This window comes from Taeniopygia guttata, chromosome 1 (genome assembly GCF_048771995.1).
Source record: "Taeniopygia guttata chromosome 1, bTaeGut7.mat, whole genome shotgun sequence".
NCBI lineage: Eukaryota > Metazoa > Chordata > Aves > Passeriformes > Estrildidae > Taeniopygia > Taeniopygia guttata.
The window spans coordinates 60,839,037-60,863,369 of record NC_133024.1 but is presented as its reverse complement, the minus strand read 5'-3'; the positions used below and the strand labels follow the sequence as shown (position 1 = coordinate 60,863,369).

Genomic DNA, 24,333 nt, shown 5'->3' with positions numbered 1-24,333 from the left:
ACAATATACACACACACTACGCATGTATACACACAGAGTGAGATTTTTGGAAAATTCACCAAACATCTAAACTTCTCAATAAAATTTGGAGGATAAGCATTCAAACTCCCAAGCTAGAAGTGTTACTTTACCCCTATACCTTGCCAAGAAATAAAGTCAGTTAAAGATCAAACACTGTCCCATTCCCCAGAGGAAAGGAAATGGTTAACAAGTACTGGGCTACTTTGAGAGCACTATCTATATTTTGTGGTAATAAAGGGCACATAGGTCATACAGGAATGTCTCACTTTGCAACTGCTAGCTTTAGTGGGAAGGTACTGTGCGGGTCCAGAACTCCACAGCTGCTGCATTCTTGTGTCAACAATTTACTGATTTGTTTTGGAATAGCACTGGGTGCTGTAGCAACTTTCCAAAACAATTTAACACCAGTTTGTTAAAGTACTTTGAACTCTTGCCTCTTCTTTTCCTCTCCTTCCACCAAATCAGGACTCACATAGTCAAGCACATCCTTCCTGTCCAGGCTCAGCAATAATCACTAAAGCATCACTGCACTAGTTACCCTTGTGTGAAAAACCCTCAAGCACTTCTGTCCTTATACCACGTCTTCCCAGTTTCACTTGGTTTCTATCAGCTCCTACAGATCTGCTCATTCTCCATCTACAACCTTACTCACCATCAAGACATAAGAAGTACACTATCCTCTCATGCTGAACACAGTGATAGGAAGGTGCAAAACCAAGCAGTACTTCTGTGCTTAACAGAGGAGGAGGAGCCAGCAGGTTCGGTCTTTGCTTTTTCTTTTCATTGGTTTTGTGCTATGACACTAATAGTAGTCCCTTGTTCTGTGGGACAGAAAACCAGGCAATCTCCCACAACAGCACTGAGTGACATACAAACATCCACACAGTTTAAGTTCTCCATGTTTTCTGACTGAACACTCACACATTCCTCTAACTTTGTGGATTGTTTTGTTTTAAAACATGGTGGAAAGTTGCAGCTTTAACCTGATCAGATACTTCCACTGTTTGAAGCATATGACCTTTCATCTTAACATGTTCAAATATTTGTACTGCTATTTCACATTTACACTGCTAGCAGAACTCAAGTATTTGAAATAGATTATCTTGAAGATATTAACTGTTCCAGAAAAGTACGGAATGATCTGTATCTGTCTAGTAACTCAGTTATGCGTATAAACAATCTAAGTCACCATAATTACAAGAGTTAATTCTGGTAAAATGTAAGAGGGGGTAAATTGATTTTAAAAATCCTCAGATGTTTTACAGCTGAAAAAAACCTTTCAAGATTAGTATAGATTTAGCTAGTCTAACATAGAAAATTCCAACACAGAAGCAAAATAATTAAATAAAGAATCTTCTACTAGTTTTCAGAAGCAAAATACCTAAATAACCAATTTTCTACTGGCTTTCAATACCTTTTCAGTTAGGACTGACTAAAACTAATTAGTTCAGCTACAGACCAACTTTTACACTATGAATATAGAAGAAAATATCCATTTCTTTACATGGACAAAACTGCTCTGAATTTTGATTGCAGGAACACAAATTTTGCCAGCTCTACAGGTTAAGTTACATTTTATGTAATCCAGCACCAATGCTGTTATGAAAGGAACTGCAGAAGTACTTTTCATACATAAGGAAGTAACCATTACAAAATGTGTGTACTGTAGCTAAGTAAAAAGACTTCAAAAAAAAATAGTAACTCCATCATAAAGGCAAAAGTCTTCTTCCTTCTTAGAGTTTCAAAGTTCAAGGGAAAACAAAGGAATACAATTAAACATTATTCAAGTTTAAAATATTTTTTAAAAATATGAAAAAGACTCAACACTACAGTGTTTTGTACTTGAATACATCGTATTTTCACATGCAGTATCTATCCCTTTCATGAGTACCATATAAAACAAACATGATACATGATTTTAAGACTGTTATAAATAAATAAGTGACATGATTTTAAGATACATGATTTTAAGACTGTTATAAATAAATAAGCAACCACCTGACCTTTCTGCAGCCTAAGCCTTAACTGGGCAACTTTGACACACAACACAGTCCCTGCAATTCTGGACTTCCCATATTTCATATATACAGAGTACTTTCAACCAACTGATGGCTTTTAAATCACCACACGCAAAAAAGGGTTTCCACTAAAGTTTCCTGCCACTGAACAAATGCACTTGCTGACTCTTCATGAATCTTGTATCAGATGCGAAGGACAGAGAACAAAAGTTGCAACTTTCATTCAACATTTTGAAACACAGAATAAGAGACAACATTGTGGTGCATAACTGCCAGTTACTATGAAATGGGGAAAGAAAAGAAAATTATTTTCCTTATTGATGACCAATGCCCAATGAAAATTCTCTTTTTTAAAATACACGTGTTTACTACCAGTCCCACTTTAGACAGTAGCCCTAATGAGATGCATTTTGTTTTATATGAAAAAGGACAACAACAGCATATATGTTGTTTTTTTCCATTAGAAGATTAACACAAACTCCCACAGCTTCATTTCTTTGAAGAAATACTTTGCTTGTTTTCCAGTTTTAATCCTCCTTGGCAGGAGAAAAGAGACAACATTTTAAAGAAAACATATATCCAAAAGAACATTTAAAGTCGCATATGACTCAAAATCTTGCATGATAACAGTGTAAGCTTGACAGAACAACCTGACAGTCTTATGTTTATGGAAGGCAGAGCAGGTAACTCAGTCTCAACTATGTTTGACAGGTCATGGAAAATGGGGGAAGCTCCCAAGGACTAGAAGAAAAGCAAATGTCAGTGCCATCTTCAAAAAATGCAAGGAAGAGGACCCAGGGAGCTAGAAGCTGGTCAAGATCACCTTTAACTCTGGGAAGTTGAGTGGACAAAGCTTTCTAGAAGCCGTTTCCAAATGCATTAAAGACAAAAAGGTGATTTGGGGTAGTCACTATGGATTCAAAGGGTAAATCATGCCAGACAAGCCTGGATGGCCTTCTACAGTGAAATTGCTAGTTTGGCGAATGAGGGGAGAGCACAGCTAATGTTTATCATGACTTTAGAAAGGCTTTTGACACTTTTGAATAACACAGAAACTGATGAAGCATAGACAGAGCACAGGCACCAAGGTAGACTGAAAACTGGACCAGTCTTGAAATGTTGCAATCAGCAGTGCAAAGTCTAGCAGGCAGTCACCCACTGGTCACCTACTGCAGGGGCTGACACTGGGGCAGACAAGGACTACAATCTTCTTTAAAGATCTGGATGGTGGGACAAAGCACATCATGAACAAGTGACACAAATCTGAGTGGAGAAGCTGATGCACTAGATGGTTGCACTACCATTGAGAAATACACATTCAACAAGTGTCCAGGCAGACACTAACAGACAAAAGCATGTCCCATCATTCAAACTACCCAGCTGTAAGCACGTATCCATCTGGAGATCATAGTTATTAGCACATGTTGTGCCTCAGCTACTATGTTCTAACATAGGGAAAGGTTTATTCGCCTCAAGAAGATCATGCAGTAATCTAAATATGTAACTTCCAAACTAAGACACAACCATGGCTTGACAACTTGGCAGCTGTTTGGTCCCATTCTTCCATGAAGAAGTTCTTCCAACAACATAGGTTTTCTGCTTCATACTTCTTACAAATCTTATTTCTGCACCAGTTCTGCCTTCACCTCAATCTCTAACATATGTGTATGCCTAAAGCTGCAAAAGTATATTCCAGATGAAGCATTACTATCTTTTACAATTTCAACATGTCAGTGATGTGTTGGAAGGAAGAAAAAAAATGCATAATGAAGTTTCCTTACCTGTTGTGCTCCATCCCCACTAACAATAGGGGAAGTCAGAAGAGGGATTTCACTACTTATAATTGAAGTGGTATCCAGTAATGGTGGATGTTCTGCCATCATTGACGGGACACTAATTCACAAGATCACCTGCAAAGGAAAGTTACTCAGATGGTTAAACTATATCAATATTTCTGAATAATTATTCTTGAAACTTGCCTCACTTTAGAAATAACAACAACAAAAAAAAAGAAGATTATTAAATTAGACACCTTAAGAAAGTACGTTTCCACAACAACCGGCAATCACACAAGCCTGAAGATGAGTTTTTGAAAGCTAGTACGAGCCTTGGTTATATAGAGAGGGTGGTTTACACCCCCTCTAGCGGCTGAAACTCAGAAGAAGATAGATAACTTCCCTGCAGCTAACAAACCTGAATCTTTAAACTTTGTACCAATCCAAGGTTTCAGCTGACTGGCACTGCTGACAAAATGCCTACGGAGGAAAAAAGAAAAAAAAAAAAAAGAAGAAAAAACGCATTTGCTTTAGAACCTATGTGTATAGTGTTCTTGTTTATGTGATTGGTAAAAAACCAAGATATACTAACAGGGACACTTAGTTTTTGTTCTTTTTTAATAATCAACCCACTTTTCCTATTATTATAAAGGATAAATACTTTAGGGATAACTTGTTACTAGGAAATGTCCTAGTGAGGCACAAATAAATGAATAATAATAATAAAAAAATCTTCTGCACAATCTGATATATCATCATTTTTAAATGTATTAGCTCCAGAAATAAAGCTGTGTTACTTTGATAACCAGGAGCCCTTTACTCAGCAGCTAAAACTTGGGGAGGAAGGGAAGAGATAACAGCCACACACACAATTGTAATCCTCATAACCATACTACAAAAAAGCCCTCACTAGCACACACTGTAAAGTTACAAGAAACTTGGTAACAAGAAAAAAAGCCACAGAGGAAAGAGGCCATGAAAGTACGGATACACTTTAACTGAGGAATATCACATAACAAGGTTACAGAAATCAGGATTCAGCCGAGCATTCCTTTCAATTATATTAGCAAGTCAAAAGGAACATGTTTTCTGATATTTTGCATCTTAGTGTTATATGAAGACTGGATAGGAGAATTAAGACTGAAAAAGCTGAAGATTATAATTTTTCCATGCTGGAAATAAGTACTGCAAGTCTAAGAAGATGCTTTTGAAATTGCATTTAATTTTGTTTTCAAATAAACCCACTAAATTACATTGGTTTACTGTAGTGGTCTTAACTCAATCTCAGCTAGAGGTAGTACACTTAGCTTTTGAAATAAAAAAAGAATTAGGTCAACAAGAATTGAGAAACTGATATTTCTTAACAAAAGAGAAAGACAGATGGAACGAATTCACTAGGGGTGAATGGCACATTTAGAATTCCCAAAAGTTAATCACATTTTGCATCTGAAAACAGTGCTTTACATCGAACACATACGTAAGGATAAGGGTGAGAAGCTTGTATGCTATATCTAAAGCAGAATCACCTCTCTTAGCTAGTACTTACAGTAGCCTGGTAAAAAAAAAAAGTAAATACAATTTTAGAGTCATACAGCCTGACAGCCAGCAGTGTTACAGGCTTTTACAAGTTTTGCCTTGATGTCATCTGGCTACTGAAACTCCGTACGAACACTTCCAAACTTCTAGTTCAGATATACTGTCTGCTCATAAACAGAGGTATTTACTAGTTACAGCATTAACTTCAAATGAAAAAAATACCCAATAAAATGGAAGGAGTGATAAAGTCAGCTTAATGATGCTAACTTCAGTACCAAGCTCTAGAGATGTTTGGTTAGCCAGTACTGCTTACTACTCAAAAGCATCATCTAAAACTTCATCCCACCCAATGGGCTGTTTTCACTTGCTTGCCTCTCTTTGGTGGATGTTGTAGTTCTGCTGTGGGTTGAAATCTGTAACAGAGTGCCCTCAGTAGAAGAGGACTCACACATTAACAAAGCACTACAGGCCTCTTGCACAGAATTTTTTCCTACTGTCCAGCCTAAACTTCTCCTGATGCAGCCTGAGGACACTTCCTCTTGTCCTATAACTTGTCACCTGGGAGAAGAAACTGACCTGGCTCCACTCTTCTTTCAGGCAGTTGTAGAGAATGATACAGTTCCCCTGAGCCTCATTTTCTCCAAACTAAACACCCCCAGCTCTCTTAGCTGCCCCTCACCAGACTTGCGCTCCAGACCCTTCCCCAGCTCCCCGCCCTTCTCTGGACACACTCCAGCACCTCAGAGTCCTTGTAGTGAGGGACCAAGAACTGGACACAAGGTTGAGGTGTGGCCTCACCAGTGCCATGTACACGGGGACAATCCTTGCCCTGATCCTGCTGGCCACACTACTCCTGACACAGGCCAGGATGCCATTGGCCTTCTTGGCCACCTGGGCACATGCTGGCTCATGCTCACCTGCTGTTGACCAGCATCCCCAGGTTCCCTTCCTCAAGGCAGCTTTCCATTCTTCTGCACAGCTGTTTAATGATTTGATTTGTATGACATTAGGTTCCCACAGACACCCAAGTGCTTAGGTCGGTAGTCCATCTTCAGCACCCAGTCTTTAGTGCCTTAACTGGAACACAGCTAAATTCCATGTCTGGATTCAAGCATTTGATTTATTCTGGAGACAGTGCACACTGCTCATTGATAAACCCTGACAGGAGGCACTATGTAGAATGTTATTCCTGACACCCTCTACAACAATAACAAAAGTGCTCCCTGTCAGACTGCGTAATCAATCTAAGAAAAAAAAAATGTTTCTTTGACAATACAATATTAGATTTCTCTGCAATGTCACTGAACTAGTCTTGAAGACTAAAGGTTTAAACTTCATACCAGTGTGGGTCTATACCACACGTTCACCAAAAGAAGCCTTTCCCCCATCAGTAGTTGGGAGGCAGCAATCCATACATGTCAGTGCACAGTAAGATGTGGTATGTTCACCCACTGTAGGTGCTTTTTTTTTTTTTTTTTTTTTTTTTTTTTCTGTGAGGACAAAGAAAGACACCAATTTGAAAAGACAGAATGTGTGGTAGGAGAAGTCAGCTAAACTGTAAACTGGACAAAAGGTTGGCGTCAAGACAAACAGAAGTGCTCAATAAACGTATCTTGGAAATAAATTATAAATTATATCACATTCAATGCAAGGACCTCAAGTGTGTGCAGACAGAGCCTTTAGATCAGCCGATGCCAGTAGCTTGCATTCAAGACCTCTTGAAGACATTTACCTAGACCTTTGAAAAAGACTTGCAAATAACTTGGATCCTAGGAAAGTCTCAGAGGTCTGGAAGAAAAGTAGAAGTTTCCATTAAATACTGTGTTGTAAAAGGGACAATCTAGTCCTGTTAGCAAACAATAATCTGGGCCAACATTGGATGTTATTTGTAAAGAACTAAAATACAATTAAGATTGATTGAAAAAACTTAGTCCAATTAACTTCATACAAACCTTCTTGTGATGGATATTGCTGGAAAAGGTACTAATAAGTGGACTGGAAAAACAACCTTAAAATCTTACTTGGCATTAGAGAGCATTTCTTTTCAATAGCAAAACAGAACAGATGGATTAAAGCTGAATGGACAGTTCTTAAACATTAACAGAAAATACAGAGTTGTTGAGCCACGTGAATGAGTTTCCAGTAGGAGGGGAAGGTATCAGTCGTTGGCTTCTCATTACAAAATATATTTTTAACTTGCCTCTCAGAAAAAATGAAAAAAAAAGGAAGTCAAAAGGAAGTCTGGAAATGACAAGCAATGACAATGATAAGAGACTGAGTCATTTCAGTCCACTAAAATGGCATGAATAGCTTAAAAAGTTAGGCATAGCAAAAAGTATTAATGCATAAAGGAAAAGCTGCTCTTTCTAAAACTAAAAAGAATGAACTCAATCCTGTGAAGGGTTGATTCTGACAATAAGAGAATAATACAAGTGGACAGTCAAACACAAGCTTGCCAAAAGGCTTTATCAGTTATACCAACAGGTCTACCTCCCTTAGCAACATGGAGGGGAGGACGTTTTTCCTGCCTCTGGCTGCAAATACCTACCATCTCTACTGGAATAACTTCATAAGCTTTATCTCCAATTTTCTGACTGGAAATTGCTGCTAACTGTTCCAAGTGTGAGCAACAACTTCTTGAACATATTGTTCCTTATTGAAAATACTGAAAGCAGAGTATGTACATACCATAATTTCAGCCTTAATCCTCATAAAGCTGCCCCAGATGATGCAACTGTCCTCCAACTCCATCTAGTTTCTGGATATACTCAGGACTTGATGAGGTATTGAAAACGGCAGAAGAACACTTGCATTTGGACAACAGGTAAGGTTCAGCCTGCAGAACCACTACAAAAAATTCACTAGCCTATTGTCAGATTTCCTGCACCATTGAAAACTTTGATGCAGCAGCCTTCAGAAGGCGTAAAATAACATGAAGGATGAACCAAAGGATTTCTTTAAGGCCTACTCACTGCACCATTCTTGTGGACATTAAAAGGGACCAGACAAAGAAGAGGACACATTAGATGAACAGAGAGATAATTCTCAGTTGCTAAGCACAGAAGCAGCCGAGAAGTAATTTGCTATTGGTGGAGCATTAAACGCATGCTTATTTACAAATCTACAGTTTCATGCACAGCAACAATTGCTGCATGAACAACTATTTCATTTCTTGCCTTGCTACATATGCTGAACTAGTAGCAGACATTCAAAGTCAATTCAGGACTGCAAATTCAGTCTACACTGAATCTGTCCTGAGTCTGTTCTACAATGCAAGGAAAGTACACAGTCTCTTGAGATTACAACCAAATTGTGTAAGTTAATGCTTTGTACAAGACTTACATTGCAAACTACCTATTGCCCACCACCCCCACCTGAACTGCTATTTGAAAATACCCTGAAAGAGTTTTCTGAAGCCTATCAAAGCTGAAAGAAAGTAAGGGTATCTAAATTTACTGGATGTGATTTGTTTAGACTCCAGGACTTATGCCTGAGGAACCTTTAAGGAATTAATTATACTAACTAGGCAAAAGGCTAAATGATGTTAAAGCTCACTCTGTTCTACTCCATAGTTCAGTAAGCAAATTTGCCTTCCTGAACTATAACAACAATTTAACTCAATCCTTAAATGCCTTCAGATTTGGTCCATTATTGTTTCTGTGGCATTACCCTCAAATCGTAAAGCACAGTACAACACTGCTTTTTACTCTGTCAGTTGTTCACTAAGGGTTAAGCAGTGTTGTAAGGCTGAGATCATTGGGCAGTGCATTCAGTGCATTTCCTCTGCATATGCAAAGGATCAGCATTTCTCCAAGAGACTAGCAGCTGATCTTAGGGACAGTCTCTGAAAAACACATCAGCATTGTATCAGCTGGATCACCAAGGTAAAACAACATGAGTCAGCAGCACATGTCCTATAGCAATGAAGGCATACGAGGCTGTATTAGCAGAGAAGTACAGCCAATGGGCTGAGGAGAGTGATTATTCCCTGCTATTCAGTGGTAATAAGCTGGAATCTGGAATACCAAGTTCGATTTTCTCTTCTCAGCCACCTCCTCCTCCTCCCAGTAGAAGACAGATGCCACAAAAACTGTTCCTGGGCTTAGACCCATGAAACACAAGGAGAAGTTGAGAGCACTAGAGTAGCCAAGGGTCACCTGCTAGCTGGATACCACTACCTGAAAGATGCTGGCACAGAACCTTAAATCAAACTCTTCCCGGAGGCATGCTGCAAAAGCATAAGTGTTTGGACAATGCTCTCAGACACAAAGTGTGACTCCTGGGGTGTGCTGGGCAGTGCCAGGAGTTGGACTCTATGATCATGAGGTCCCTTCCAACTCACCATATTTTATGATTTTGTGATGGGCATGCACTGCACCACTGGAAATTGTCTGTCCATAAATATTAAAAAAAAAAGGTATCTTGATAATCAGTGTGTTGTAGCACTGGCATACCTTGCCCTGAGAGGCTGCAAAATTCTTAATCCTGTAGATCAGTAGTCTCCAAAGAGCGGTAAACACACCCCAGCAAAGTCAAACTCTTGGTGTGTGAGAAGAAACTATATTTTGTCACTGAAAAAAAACCTGTTTTAAATATTCGTTTTCATCTCTATCTTTTTTATTTTTCTTTTGCATATGCTTTATAGCATACATATATCAATAAAGTAGCATATTGCATATAATTTAAAAGATTATATATATTGGAGATGCATGCTTAATACATTCTTTACTTATGGGGCACTTGACCAAAAAATTTGGAAACCAGTGTGGTAGAAAATCAAAACCTGACCATGTAAGGTCCTAACAAAGGGCTGAAGAAGGCAATCTCCGAAGACCCTGTCAAGCAGAATTCTTCTATGAATTCCAGAATATTAGTCAAACAAAATACAACACATAATGCCAAATTTGAATGGTTTGCAATAGACGAGAACCCAGAGAGAGGACCATAGCTTGCCTCCAAGCTCTTAAAAGCTATCAAATTCTCAATTCAAATTTCAAAGCAACAATGACAATGCTAATCAAAACTCAAACTAGCTAAGTCTCAAACTTTGGAAGACAAACACATAACTCTGTCCATAACAGAACTGCTTTACAATCCGTGCTTTCTCCTAAAAGAGGAAGGCTGCATTAGAAGAAAGTTAAGAATTAAAAAGTTATACTTTCACATGAACATCCTACACAAACAGGCTTTCCAGTTCAGCTGGGATACAAGCACTACCATGATAAATGTAGTTATAGCTCGTAACAGTGCTGTGTACAAAAAAAACATATGGACCACTAATTTCCTAGAGATTCACTGCTTCTGGTTATTGAGTTTAATACAAAATATAATTAATTGATATATTCTCAACTAAAAGACTTATAAGGCTACTCTCCACAGTGGTATCACTAGTGCCTACTGAAGGAGAAACTTGCATTGCTGTTTTTTTCCCTCAGTTTTTATGATTTACAGAATACTGCTTCTCTACTACCTACCTACGTATCACCACAATGCCTACAGCAACTTCACACTCTTTCACATCCTAATTCTGTCAAATCTGGGGAACAACAGACACAAACTTTTATTATTCCAGAAAGCTGTTCAGAACAGCTGTGAATTCTACACAAGGACAGAAGTTTAAGCAGGGACAAGACAAAAGCACTAACACGAAAGGGTGCAGTGTTAAGAAACTGGCTTAATAAAATCAATACTAAATGTTTCCAAACTGCATATTGCTCTTACACAAGAAGTAATAAACTCGGGGCTTTTCCACAATTTCTTTGTCAGTACTGCAGTTTCATGCATGCTCCAAGCAGTATCATATTACAGCCACCAATTCCAGGTTGCCATAAGGTGTGTTTTCCCAGCAGGTTCAGCACAGCAGAGCAGGTGTGCATTCCTTCTTCACCTGGGTCGTCATGCAGCTACAGTCGCCAAGGAACCACAGGCAAGGCCCATCCTCCAGTCCAGATAACTTCCAGTAAGAAATAAAAGCTTCTCTGAATAGGAGACAACACTTAGGTTTCGCCAAAGACCAAAGAATGAATTGACAGAACCTAAAAAACCATAAAACCATCACCCAATCCTAATGCATTAAATGCTCTGATTCTGCCTTCTCCAACATAGGGACAGCAGATGTACTTGAAAAACAAACATCTTTCAAATGGCTGAAGCAAAAAAGCCAATTCCTTCCAATCTGTCAAATCGGCCATCCAGTTCAGAATTTATGAGACAAGAGTGGACAAATATAAGTGCCCAAGATGTACAAATATGCTAAAATAAGGAAAATTTGAGAATATTCCAATGCAGCCCTAGGGTGAAGAGGAAAGAACAAATATAATACAACAGATGTTGGCAATATCACTTAATGCACTACTGGAAAAAGCTCAGATAGAGTGGTGCAGCTGGTGTAGAAATGTATTAGAATATAATTACCCAGAGATCCATAAGGTTGTAGCTGAGCTATTAAAGTTATGAAGCATGCTGAAGAGTTTTGTGTTTGGTTTTAAGAATCAGAACTGAGCAGAAGGATTTTAATTTCTCTCCCTCCCTGTACATTTACCACATTTTCCAGTCAAAGAATTTTAGACGTGGCAATTACAGTACACCAACTTTTCAAGTTCTGAACTAAATATTTCAATTAATATGCAATTTTATTGAAAATATACACTTTCTTCCTGATAAAGTATTTTTCCTGTTTCAGAAATGTTTTCCTGGGACACTTGATAAAATACTTTCCATCACAACAAAGAAGGGTTATTTTTTGTTAGAAGAAGGGTGTTGTGGGGAACATTTCTCTTTCACTAATTTTTTAACCTCCTTTTAAGTACAGTGAAAGTGAAATGGCTATTCCCCTCAGTGCTGGTCATAATACTAAAATCACAGATAGGTAATACAGGAAAATTATAAAAATAGTATTGCTTTATGAAGTAAATCAAAAAAGTCAAAGTCTGCCAGTCACTTAACAGTGAAGATATGCTAAAGGCTTTAATAAGCACTGGAAGTTCCTATTAAAAAAAAATCTACAACATCTACCATCAATATGGAAATACTTCAAGTATTGTCACAGACACTCACTCAACATAATTCTCAAAGTCTGAGAAACATGATTCACAACTCTGTTCATACTATGTTACTACCAAAAGATGAACACTAAAAGGTTGTAAAATTAATGCAGTACTCTTGTGAAGGAAACCCTGACTGCTGAGGAAATGCAAGTGCAGGTCAACAGGCAAACAGTTACCAGATCTGACTCATGCCCAATAGTCACCACCTGAATCTACTCAGAGCAAGAATGGTCAAGCCCCACAACAGCAAACCTAAGCACTGTAGGAGCTTGGTGTGCTATAGTAAATTAATACTTATGCCAGGTTACCTTCATACTCCAGACTATAAACCACAATGATTTAGGAGCAGCTTCAAATGCAGTTCATGCATTCATGCCATGGGTACTATAACCTATACAAGAATGCATAGTAGATAATTGGAAATACCCCAGCTGTTCAAGTTTAATGCATTTGTATTCATATGCCAGCAGTTTTTGAATCTGAGCCAAAAAGGCTAAGTTTTTAATAGTAGCTGATGTAGGAAACGAAACTTTTGAAGGTGAGGACCACATAGAGGAAAAGCTAGACAGTTATAAACCAGTCATCCATAAAGGCACAATATGTTCATGGACACTTACTAGCTCAGCTTGCCCAGCACAAGTGCTGAACGCTTGACTGTGCACAGCAAGACCAGTGCAACCGAAACTACCTCAAAACACCACATTCTGGTTTTAAATTGTTGTTGGTATTATTATGTTATTTAAAAAACATCTACATCCTTATCTGGATGAAGTACATGTAAATTGAATGCTGTTGCCCAATGAAGAATTCAGTACTTCCCACCTCTCTGCCTGTCCCTCTTATACCTTCTAAGCTTTTAGTAAAGGGTAAGTGCAAACCTAACATAAATTGGAATTATCTGTTAATTTTATTTGGAACTACTTTGACAGCATGCATTTTACAATCAGAGAGCAAACTGTCAGTAGCCAGGTGCAAACCTATACCTAGTTTTTAGCAGGCACATTAATCCAATGCAGTGACACAGACAGGATGCAATACTGTGATCTCCTTTGTCCTGGAGTACACCTTCCATTTAGATACTCATGGAAATCATCCCCAAAAAGAAATGAGGAGAATGAACTGCATACTGTATTTTTTGCACCACTTGTAAAAAATCCGCAATGCAATTCCACTTTATTTATGCCACACTGATCTAAACTATGTTTTGTTTTACACTCTCGTAACTCTCAAGAATTTCCTTAAATCCTCCTAGTTTTACTTTTATACCAGTAAAATTATATTCTTCTAAGCTTCTGCCAGGATTGGATTTCCTTCAGTTTGTTTTCTGAAAATCACATGGCTTCAAAACCAACTTGGCCTTTCCCATTTAACTGTTACTTTTGCCTTCATTTGTGTTTAACAACATGCTTAGTTTCTGAGAAAACAAGCAAATTCAATGCCAAGAATCAAGCTACTTCCTCATTTGTCACTGACTCCGTTTTCTCAGAAGCTGTGAGTAGCCACGAGAAATTTCCAAAATAATTTTTCATATGATACCTTTAAGGCAAACTAAAAACATGGATATATTTTTATTAATAAAATAATATGACCTGTAACTGGTCAGTGAGATAAATTTATTGCAGAGACAACTGCTGGTGTTGGAGCTACAAAGAGTGCATGACTCAAGCAGAATGAGCAGCTTTTAAAGAACTCTTATGAAACAGCTTTTTCCTGCTTATTCTGAAAAATGAAAATTCTGCTATCCAAATGTAAGGTGATGTAGGTTCAACGAGCCTACAAGTCTAAGAGACTTTGAAATTTTTCTCCACTGATTATTTTGGAAAAGCTGTACATCTCTGCTCCCATAAGGACCAGGACAACAACAGAACATGATAAAGGCAGATATATGAAAACTACTTCCCAAGAGTAAAAATTCACCAAAAAAAGTCTCAAAAGGTCTTTTGAGGCCTAACAATCACATTTGAAGGGTGTGCTATTATCAAGAATTTAAACTCCTCAAAGTCACTTCTGCTAAATCATACTAGCAGATCCCATTTGCACCACTGCAAGCAGCTGGTCAATAAAGTGAGTTAAAGTGTAGGACAGATGCAGTTTAAAATTAATCATATAAGAATTGGTCAGTTTTAACACAGAAGCTTCCTGACTGACTTTACACACAATATGTGCAAATACACAAGAATAAACAGAGAGGAAATGCTTGTACCCCAAAAGCAGAACAGTCAATCAGGATCTCAACTGAATGCAACTTTTGAAGTCCAAATGTGCTACTCATTCAAGAGTTCTCCAATGCAGGAGTATCTGCAACCACTGAAGGGGAAGACCAGCAAAACGAGAGCAGGTTTCTCAGGTGATATTAGCAATCCTTTCTCCTAAGTTCCCCACCATCCTCCTATAAAAGTTTTAGTTAATCAAAACACCATGGGACCAACTAGTTTGATTGCTCAATCAAGCCAAGAGAACAAAGCTGCTCTTAGCTTCCTCTTTTACATATGAAGTTGCAACACTGAAGAGCTGTCAATTTGTTACCAACAATACAGTCACAAAGTCAGAAACTGATTTGTTTTGAGCCATATCGCCATGATGTACATACTTAAATGCACTGGGGTACTTTTAAGATCCGTTACTTTATTTATGGTAACTTACCCTCACCATTGAAATGCCGCCACTGAGCGGAATGTACAGATAAAAGAATATTCTTAAATGGGGGCAGTCAAGTTATTAGCAAGCCTGAACAAATGTAAACAAAATACATTTCTCCTGCATCTACGATTAATCATTGCCAATAGTCACTGCTTACTTCCACAGCCTTTTTTTAGTCCTAACTCCTTAGTTCTTCATTTCAATATCTTCAATCCACTTTCATACTAGACTAAATGGGTAAATACTTGTCTTACGGTGTCATCCTTCCAATTTACATTTTTAATAGACTCTACAGGATTTGCAAAGGCATAGTAACTCTTGTGTTTTATGACATTTATTCTTACTGTAGAAAGTCCCCTAACAGTCTATCAATAAGTATTTTGAAATATTACTACATAGTTATAGTCCCTCATTGCCAAGACATTGCAAGTCACCAAAGTTTGTGCTGAAGCTTCTTATTCATTCAATTTCTGCTTACAGATTAGTTTCCAGCTACTTGCACACTTTTTGCAGACCATTACTACTTGATTTGCTATCCCTGCCTAAAATGTGTTCTTCTGCCAAAGAAAAATTACTCGACTTGCTATTCTGTGGTCTCCATTTCCTTCTGTGAAGTCATCTAGTAGATACAATTCTTCCAGTTAAAATAACAACAAACTACAAAAACCCAAAACCTTGCAGTTTAAAATCTGGAACTTGGAGAAGACGGATTTGTTTTACAGTCAAAGGAGTAAGACCTGGTATGGAGCATGCTATGTTAGTGAGGGGAAATAGGACAACAGCTGGGCAGCAGCCCACGCCCATGTTTGTAGGATCCTGTATGCCACAGACATTGGGTCTATACACTGGGGAAACTCAACCCCATTTACAAGGGAGTATTTACACTTGTGAACTACACAGTTTTTTACTTTTTACTGCTGGTAACAGTAAAGCTCAAGATTTGCTAAGTCCTTTTTCACTTTAAGTTATTCAGAATCAAAAGCAACTAAGAACTGAGCTTCACAGATTTAAATTCAACCAAGGTACAAAAAAACCAAAGCAGATTCAAAAAGAACTGTTATGCAGAAGGTAAAGTTTACATTCATGCCCTGCATATTCCTCTTCACTTCCAGTTACAGAATAAAGTTACTGCCCATCCATACTTGTCACAGTATAAATACTTTTGGACCTTGCTGAAGACATTTATTACATCTTAAGAAAGTGCCATGCTCCTCTTATTAATGGCTAATAAAAATTACCTCTACTGGTCAAACTGGGATTGCAAACATGTAGATAATTTAATTTTTGACAACTTGTTATGCCCCAACCATTCAGTATATAGTAAGGTAAAATATTTTCTACTGTCTATAAATGCAGAATTTTGCAGTGTGTCTTCTCATGTGTCCTAAATGCCTTGGAACAACTCTGGCAGCAAAACTGGGGAGGAGGTACACCATAGGCATATTCACTACTCCTGATTAATTTCTGTGGACTGGTGTTGGGGTGGTGTTTGATACCTGAGGTACTAAACCAAAAGAGAGGATACCAATGTCAGCCTAAGTGATGTTTTGACTGCAGAACAGCATGAGCAGAAGGTCCACATATCCTAAAAAAGTAAAAACTTAAAGAGAAACAAAAATATAAATCAGTTAAGAACAAGCTATATTGGTAGGTCCGATGAGACTGAGGCCAACAAATGTGCTTGCCTAGACATAAACAGTGAAAGGTTTCTTGGAGCCATGAAAAAAGAGGGCTAAGCAGGTCCAATCTAACTCAGTTTTAAATGTGCTGTGAAGACATCACAAATGAGCATGGTGCTGAAGTTTTAATGAAGTATTTAGAAAATAAAAGGATATTTCATTCTTGAGCTACTGCAATTCTGAATACAAAAGCTTTCTAAAACAGTACATTAAAGAAGAGTAATAACACAGTGCTATACACAACTGTGCCATCAAAGTGAAGACCAACAGTTTCTGCAGTATGTGTTGTAACCAAAACGGATTATCAATACAACCAAGAAAAGATGCATAACCTAACAAGTGAGTATATCAAGAATCCACCATGAAAGGAAGAGCTAAAAATTCTATTTCATTATTGACAAAAGAGCATAGCAAATGCTATTTGAATTTACATTTCATTAAAGTCATCCATGACAGGTTAGCAAAAAGTCTGCAGATTTTCAGTGGCTACAGGCTCAAGAGTGTGTCAGCAGCTGGAATAGGACCAGATTCCTGGGGGGCAAACAAAACCACTTCAAAAATACTTGTTCCATCTGAAACCAAATGTAAATTAATTGGAACAATTAAAGATGACAACCTACAAGAAACACATAATAGTATTATGTGTTACAGACATTTCCTAAACATCCTGCTATCTCATCAGCCCTACAAAATACAGACCTGAGGATGACAGTCCAAAATACCACTGGACATAAACACAACCATTAAACTTCATGAATAGAAGATTAAGAAAAAGGCTGATAGTGTTTTTTTATTAACATCAAGTGAACATCAGCATTAAGGAAGCTCAAAGTTTACTGTATATGGCAAAGAACAAGCAAAAAAAACAGTCTTTTCTGTAGCTCAGGAAACATTGGCCCCATGAGCAAAATAAACATTGTTCATGTTTGCTGAACAGAAAAAGCAGTGTATTCATTCCAAACTGTTATTGCTTTCCTGAGATACAGACAGTATCTTTTAGTTAAACTAAAGACTTGACAGTCCAAGTCAAATCCATTTTTACTGAGACCTGGTCCTACAGGAAGAACATCAGCTCTCCATTTAACTCATGCACTCTATAAATTGCAGTGAAGTTGAATTTTACTACAAATTGTCTGGGAATTTCCCCAAGCCAACAGTCTTGAAGAAATCAATGATAAAATATAGAAGTGTTATTGACACCCGTAACAGAGAAAATCCAATTATTATTATAGATAACTGATGCACTGATGTAACATGACACTACCTGTAGACATTCTAGCAGAGATTGAAGTAGAAATCCCACAACAATTAGACAGTGGAGATGAAAAAAAATACAAAGTTGCTAGAAGAAGATAAGAATTCCTGAGGTTCCAGAAGGCACTGACAAGGAACACCAATGGATGCAGACAACACTGTCTAGAAAGTAGGCTTGCATCCTCACAAAAACTGTCTTCTCTGGTATCTGTCTGTATGGGAAGGAACAAGACTGCATGTTTGCCAGTTCAACCCAAAGAGGGGGACGGGGCTGGGTTACAGGATTGGCCACTGACAGAGCCATCAACAGACAATCAGAACAGCAGCACACAACACCTACCCAGCATTCAGTATTTCTAGAGACCAACACATGTACAACAGCATACACTATTGCAGAAGTGACCTGCCAGCAAGGGAAATTGCGGCATTGTCTAAAAGTATTTAGATGTTAAAACCATCTAGGAGAAAGTACTGACAAGGATGAAAAATTGAACCTCTCATCAAGTCAGGCTTTAAGAGTTTTTCTCAAGTCCTAAGACAGAACACTGCAGAAATATGTTCAATTAAGCAGTTAACGCTGCAATAACAATTCTAAAGAATCTCTTTGAGATCTTCAGCCAAAATGATCATCAGAATAACACTGAGTTAGCCAATGGAGGTCCAGTTCACATAAAATCAAATGGCCATGAGGCAAAGATTAACAATGAAAAGCATCCCAAGATCTACAGGACTCACAGCCCAAAGCAAATGAGTTACTAGCCCAAATCATAATCCAAGTTTCTGCAGCTCCATTACATCACTGCCTCTAAAAATCTAAAGCTTTTGAGTTCTAAGTTCACAAACTAGTAGAAAGTCCAACTTGAAAAAGGTAGAAATCTCATTAATGGACTGAAATTGGGTAACTAATGCTCAGAGTAATGACCTGACCCTCATGAAACTCATACACCCAGAGCTTGTCATACAGTAAAAAGCCTCAGAACAGCTCCATTTGCCCTGAGAAAAACCCAAGACACTCACCTAATTCTGTTTTAATATTATCATCTACAGTAGTCAGCATGTGACTCTGCTCAAAGCCGATTGCTCATCCCCCTGACCAAGTGAGCTAAGCAACAGATCACTGAATCCTGGCCTTTCTGAGGACAAGAATCTCTGTCTCTCTTAGCCCGGGCTTCACCTGCTAAAAATCAGTGTCCAGCATCCCTGTGGAACTCATAAAGCACATCAACTTTCTCTCCCAAAGTCACCAGAAAAATCATTCTGGTGTGGTTTGCATAAACAACTCCCAGATTCAGTATATGCGTGTCAGGATGACTTGTGTACAGAGTGAATCTAGATTAGATGTGTTTTCCAACTTGACCAGCACCCTTCTTGCTCCCTCATGCTTAGCAGAAACACTAGCTGTCGAGAACTCTATCTAATTTGCCAACATTGTGTGCTGGAGATACTCAGCTACCTCTGACTTTCACATGTGTGTACATCTCTCTCCCTACCTGACAGCTTGCTACTTCCCCATTCATCATGTGATTAAATTTCATAATTATTTGAGACCATTTCCTTAAAAAACAAAAAAGAGGCAGAAAAAATGTAACTGATCATCCTCTTTGAATTTTAAGGACCACTGGTTTGCTGTGACTCACACTATTTCACAACACAGAAAATAAACACATCTACGGATGCAAATTCACATCAGTTAAATTTCTACGCTGTATAAAGTAGAAAGTTTCCCATTGCCATAACAACAAAACAGCTTCTTAAAAGCAGAAAGCTTAGCAGGACTGGGTCCTACAGCTTCTGAGACAGAAGCTGCCAAGTACTCAGCAGCAAAAAATTTAGAGATTTTAAGTCTCCTTGAAAATTTAAGGCATTTCTAATCAGGTATGTATTTGATCAAATGCAGACTGAAATTCCAAAACCAAAGAACATTTCACAGGAATTACTTTGTAATGCAAAATGTTCTAGAATAACACTTGACATGCAAGGTGGCTAATAAAATGCCTTTGACAGGGTTAAACAAATGACTAACACGTCTTGAGGTGCCATTTATAACATTTTCTCCTACCAAACACATTTTCTCTTGTTTCTGCCGCTTAATTTCTTTACTTCGCACAATAAAAATCAGCTGAAAAGTTTCATTTTTGCTTTTAGTTGGTTTCACTTTCTAAGTTGCCTGAAGCAACGAAAACTTTCTGTTTAGGCTGGGCGATATTCAGGGAGGGGGAAATCGAGAGTAAACCTGGCTGAAAGAATAATGCCTCTGGCAAGATGATTACCGTGTTTTCGGGAAGACTTTTATCTACAGAGAGACGCTCGATCCCCTTAGCTGGGCGTATGAGGGAATCTTTTACGGCTTAGGCGGAGGGCAACAACAACAATAACAACATCAACAGCGAGAAAGAGGTGTCGAGCACCACCACAGCCTTCTCCTCCCCGCCTGTCACAGCCGGCTCAGCTGTTCTGGTCGCGCTCCGCATCTGCTTCTTTCTCCGGCTCAACCACCGGCTCCTCCCGCGGCCGCCGCGCCGCAGCCCGGCGCTGACAGCGGGCGGATCCCCGCGCCCCGGCCGGCAGAGGCACCTCCGACCGACCGAGGGGAGGGAGACACAAAGTTTCTTTCGCGGGGCTCTGTCGGAGGCGCCGGCTCCCGGTCCTCCCCGGCGGGGAGCGCCGCTCCTCAGGCACCGGGGCAGGCAGCGGCGCCGCCCCCGTCCCCTCGCACCCCTCCGGCCGCCCCGCGGAGGGGAAGGCGGCCGTTCGCCACCAGCGCCTACTCACCGCCATGGCCCCGCGGCTCTCCCGGCTAACGGTCCGCGCTCCGCCGCCAGCGGGCAGCGGCGCCGAGGCGGGGAGCGCCAGGGGGAGTTCCCGATGGCGCAGCTCGGGCAGGGGCGGCGCTTCCCCCACCCCTTGGCCCGCCCACTCGAGGTACCTGCCCTCCGGCCGCCGGCGCTCCGCCGCCTCCGCCTGCCCTCCCGGCAGCTGTCACTGCCCTCCACTCCCGCCGCCGCCCCCGCCCCGCCGCCGCAGCGCTACCCGCCGCCTCGCCTGGCGGCGCGCGGCCGCCATCTTTGGGGAGGGCTGGGGGGCCGCGAGGGGGCAGTTGGCTCTGGCGCGCAGTGCGCCTGCGCGGTGCGCTCCCGTGCGGGAGGGCGGGGGCGTCGGCCGGAGGGGGCGGGGTCAATGTGTGTGGGCGTGGCTGGGCGCGATGGGGGCGTGGCCTGTGGGGGCGTGGCTGGCGGGGGGCGGGAAGGGGCCGTGGGGTCTGTGGGCTCGGGGCTGGACCGTACCGTACCGTATCGTACCGGGGTCTGTGGGCTCGGGGCTGGACCATACTGTACCGTACCGTACCGGGGTCTGTGGGGTCGGGGCTGGACCGTACCGTACCGTACCGTACCGTACCGTACCGTACCGTACCGTACCGTACCGGGGTCTGTGGGCTCGGGGCTGGGCTGTACCGGGGTCTGTGGGCTCGGGGCTCCCCCGTACCGGGGCTTTGACCTTAGCCTGTACTGGCGTCTGGGGTCAGCGCTTGCTTGTGTATGCTCTGCTTAGAAATAACAAAAACGTCTCTACATTATCAGCCCTCTGTCCAGCACCAACCCAAAACCAGCCCCATACTAGCTACTATGTAGAAATTTAACTCTACCCCAGCCACACCCAGCACATATTCCACCCCTAATTCCATACCATTTATACCATGGCCAGATCTCATACTATTCAATACAACTTCACTAGCAACCACCCTTCTTCCCATAATTCGATAAAATGCACAGATGTTATTCCATTAGTCGATGGGCCACCACTGCAAAATGTCCATAAGATGTCCTTTGAGCTCATGTAGTCCATGACTTTGGGTTCCATCAGTTATGGTAGTCACTTGGAATGGCAGAAGTGTTTTGTGGTTTTGTGGAAGAGTTTTGGGCACCAAAGCCACCTCACTGCTGCACTTGCACTGCTTCTTGTGCACTGTTTTATGTGGTTTCTGCAGTAGTAATTCCTGTAATACGCAACTCAAACCATGGGGTTTGCCCAGGCTGAGCTCTTGCTGGGTGGAGTGAAGGGTTGTCTGTTTCCTCTAGAGCCATAATCACAGTGAAAGTCAAAGGGCAGAGGCTGAGGAGGGCAGGACTGCAGGCACCTGAGGTGTCCCCTGCCTCCTGCCCAAACATGTAGTGTTTGCCATCAGAGAGGAAAGGGTAAGAAATGTGCTTTTCCAGGCACTTGTGCAGGGAGGAACTATCTTCCTTCAACACCTGCAATGTTCAGCTGGTGTCCTGAATGCTAATTTGTGATTATCCTTTGCTTAATGTTTGTCCTTTCTGTCATTATGGATCAAAATTATTTTACTACAGTGTTTGGCTTAATGACCTTCTGCAGCAGTGGACCAAACCAAATGAAATGTTTTATAAAGTGGTTAATTTGCCTTAAAGCTCTCTGTTATTAACTTACTAAGTTCCTATTTCTCTTGCATTTCAGCAGTGTTCATATAATTTTGATAGCTTCATGGCAGGCAGAAAGTAGCTCCTCTCAAGGCATGCACCAACCAATGTTTGGTCGTCACCTGGCTCCTCACTACAAGCTCCCTTTCCCAAATGCAGAATTTGATCGGTGAATAGCATACTAGACTGTGATATCTCAGATCTCAAAAACTAGAGAGACTTAGGACTGATCAATATTTGGATGAGCTACCTCGTTAGATACTGCGGAAAATGCTGCTGGTGATTCATTCAGTGGCAGTCTTCTGTCTATGAGTCAGGGCTGAACAAATGCCACTGCACAGCATTAGTGGGTCGTTCCATTCAGGGGCATAAACTGGAGGTTTTTGCCAGTTACAGCTGTTGGAAGATCACTGATTTTCCTGCCTTATTCCAGTTTCAGTATGGCTTTCCAGAGCTCGCCAGCAGTTGTGGCAGAATACAGCAAAGGGTTTCCACAGTGTCAGGCACCACTCACTGGTGGCAATGGGGCCAAGAACAGCAGTGGCCATGGGCATCACTGTAGGCAGCCACAGATCCTGGCTTTGTGTCAGACTGTCCAGTTTCAACTGATGACGCAGCACCAATTTTATGTGCCCCACTGCTTAGAGCCCTGGGAGGGAGCGTCCTTCATTCCTCCTCCTGGCTTCCCACCCATTCATTCCTTCATTCCTCCTCCTGGCTTCACACCCATTCATTCCTTCATCTTTCCTCCTGGCTTCCCAGCCACTCATTCCTTCATTCCTCCTCCTGGCTTCCCAGGGCTACCTCCTCTGCTCTTCCCTTGCAGATAAAATCAAGAAATCAGTGCAATGTTTTGGTTGTATGGATGCAAACCTAGAGCTGGGACAGGGCATAGATGAGAGTGTTTAGGGGTCTTCTCCCCATCCAAACACTGGTCCTGGTGGTGTGTAAGTTTGCACTACATGGCACAGTCCTTCACCTTTTTCTTCCTTTTTAGTTCACAGGTGTATAGATAAGTGTATATGAAATTCCATTTGCTGCTGGAAACCTGGTTAAAGTCACCTAGAAATAATTCTGAATAATATTAAAAGTGGGTGGAAGGCATTGGGAACCAGCATAAAGACCTCTTTGTCTCTCTTTAGGGGCTTGTGAATAAATGGATTTTTCTAAACCAAAACTAAACTAGATTGGAATTATTTACAAACCTAAGTTGCCTACATGGTTCTCAGGTACTTCTAGATGATTGACCAAATGCTCTTGCTTTCATCCATTCCAGAACTTCCCAGAAGGACTCATTCAACACAATTTATTTCAATTAAACAGAATTTATTTACAGAAATGTACCAGATACACATCCAAATGATGAACATTTATGAAATTGATATTGTAGCTAAATCCAGCAGAGGAGAGGTGAGGAGACAAATACAAAAGCGTATTGCAGAGTACCCTCTTAACATACAATTGTCTGTATCATAATGCCCTCCTTCTCTGGCCCTCACTTTTTCAGTCAAACCAAGTTACTGTCTTCAGACAACTGAGAAGAATTGGTGTTACAATGGTCATTATTTCAGGTTTGCTTTGAGTTGTATTTATCCAGCAAAACATGTAGCAACCTGGTGCTGGGACCAGAACTGAGCAACTCATGATAGTTTTGAGACCTACATAATTTGATCCAATCCTCCAATTCTCTCCATCCTTGCAAGAAGCCTCATCCCTAGAAACATTTAAGTCTAGGTTGGATGGAGCTCTAATAAGCCTGATCTAGTTGAAGATGTCCCTGCTTAATGCAGGGAAGTGGATTAGATCTTTAAAGATCCCTTCAAAACCAAGCTATTCTCTGAAGCATTCAATGTTAAATGGGGAAAACCTCCAGTTCTAAAGTTAAAATAATGTGGCTTAAGTTGGAGATTTCAGCAAGTTTCTCACAC

At 40.5% G+C, this 24,333-nt stretch overlaps 1 protein-coding gene across 4 annotated transcripts in view; it reads right to left on the bottom strand.

The window, feature by feature from the left end:
* The window catches only part of FNDC3A (fibronectin type III domain containing 3A), a 112,072-nt gene extending 91,039 nt beyond the window's left edge, over positions 1-21,033 (bottom strand). Inside the window, exons 1-2 of one of the 4 annotated variants that reach the window (XM_030272703.4) lie at positions 20,896-21,033; positions 3,821-3,949 (exon numbers count right to left, since the gene is read on the bottom strand). In XM_030272703.4, coding sequence (XP_030128563.4) covers positions 3,821-3,922 — 102 coding nt within the window. In that variant the 5' untranslated portion in view covers positions 3,923-3,949; positions 20,896-21,033. Of the gene's footprint in view, positions 1-3,820; positions 3,954-20,741; positions 20,874-20,895 lie in introns of those variants that run through there. The other 3 variants (XM_030272697.4, XM_030272725.4, XM_030272743.4) reach the window with 3 other exon arrangements.
* Between the last annotated feature and the right edge of the window lie 3,300 nt (positions 21,034-24,333).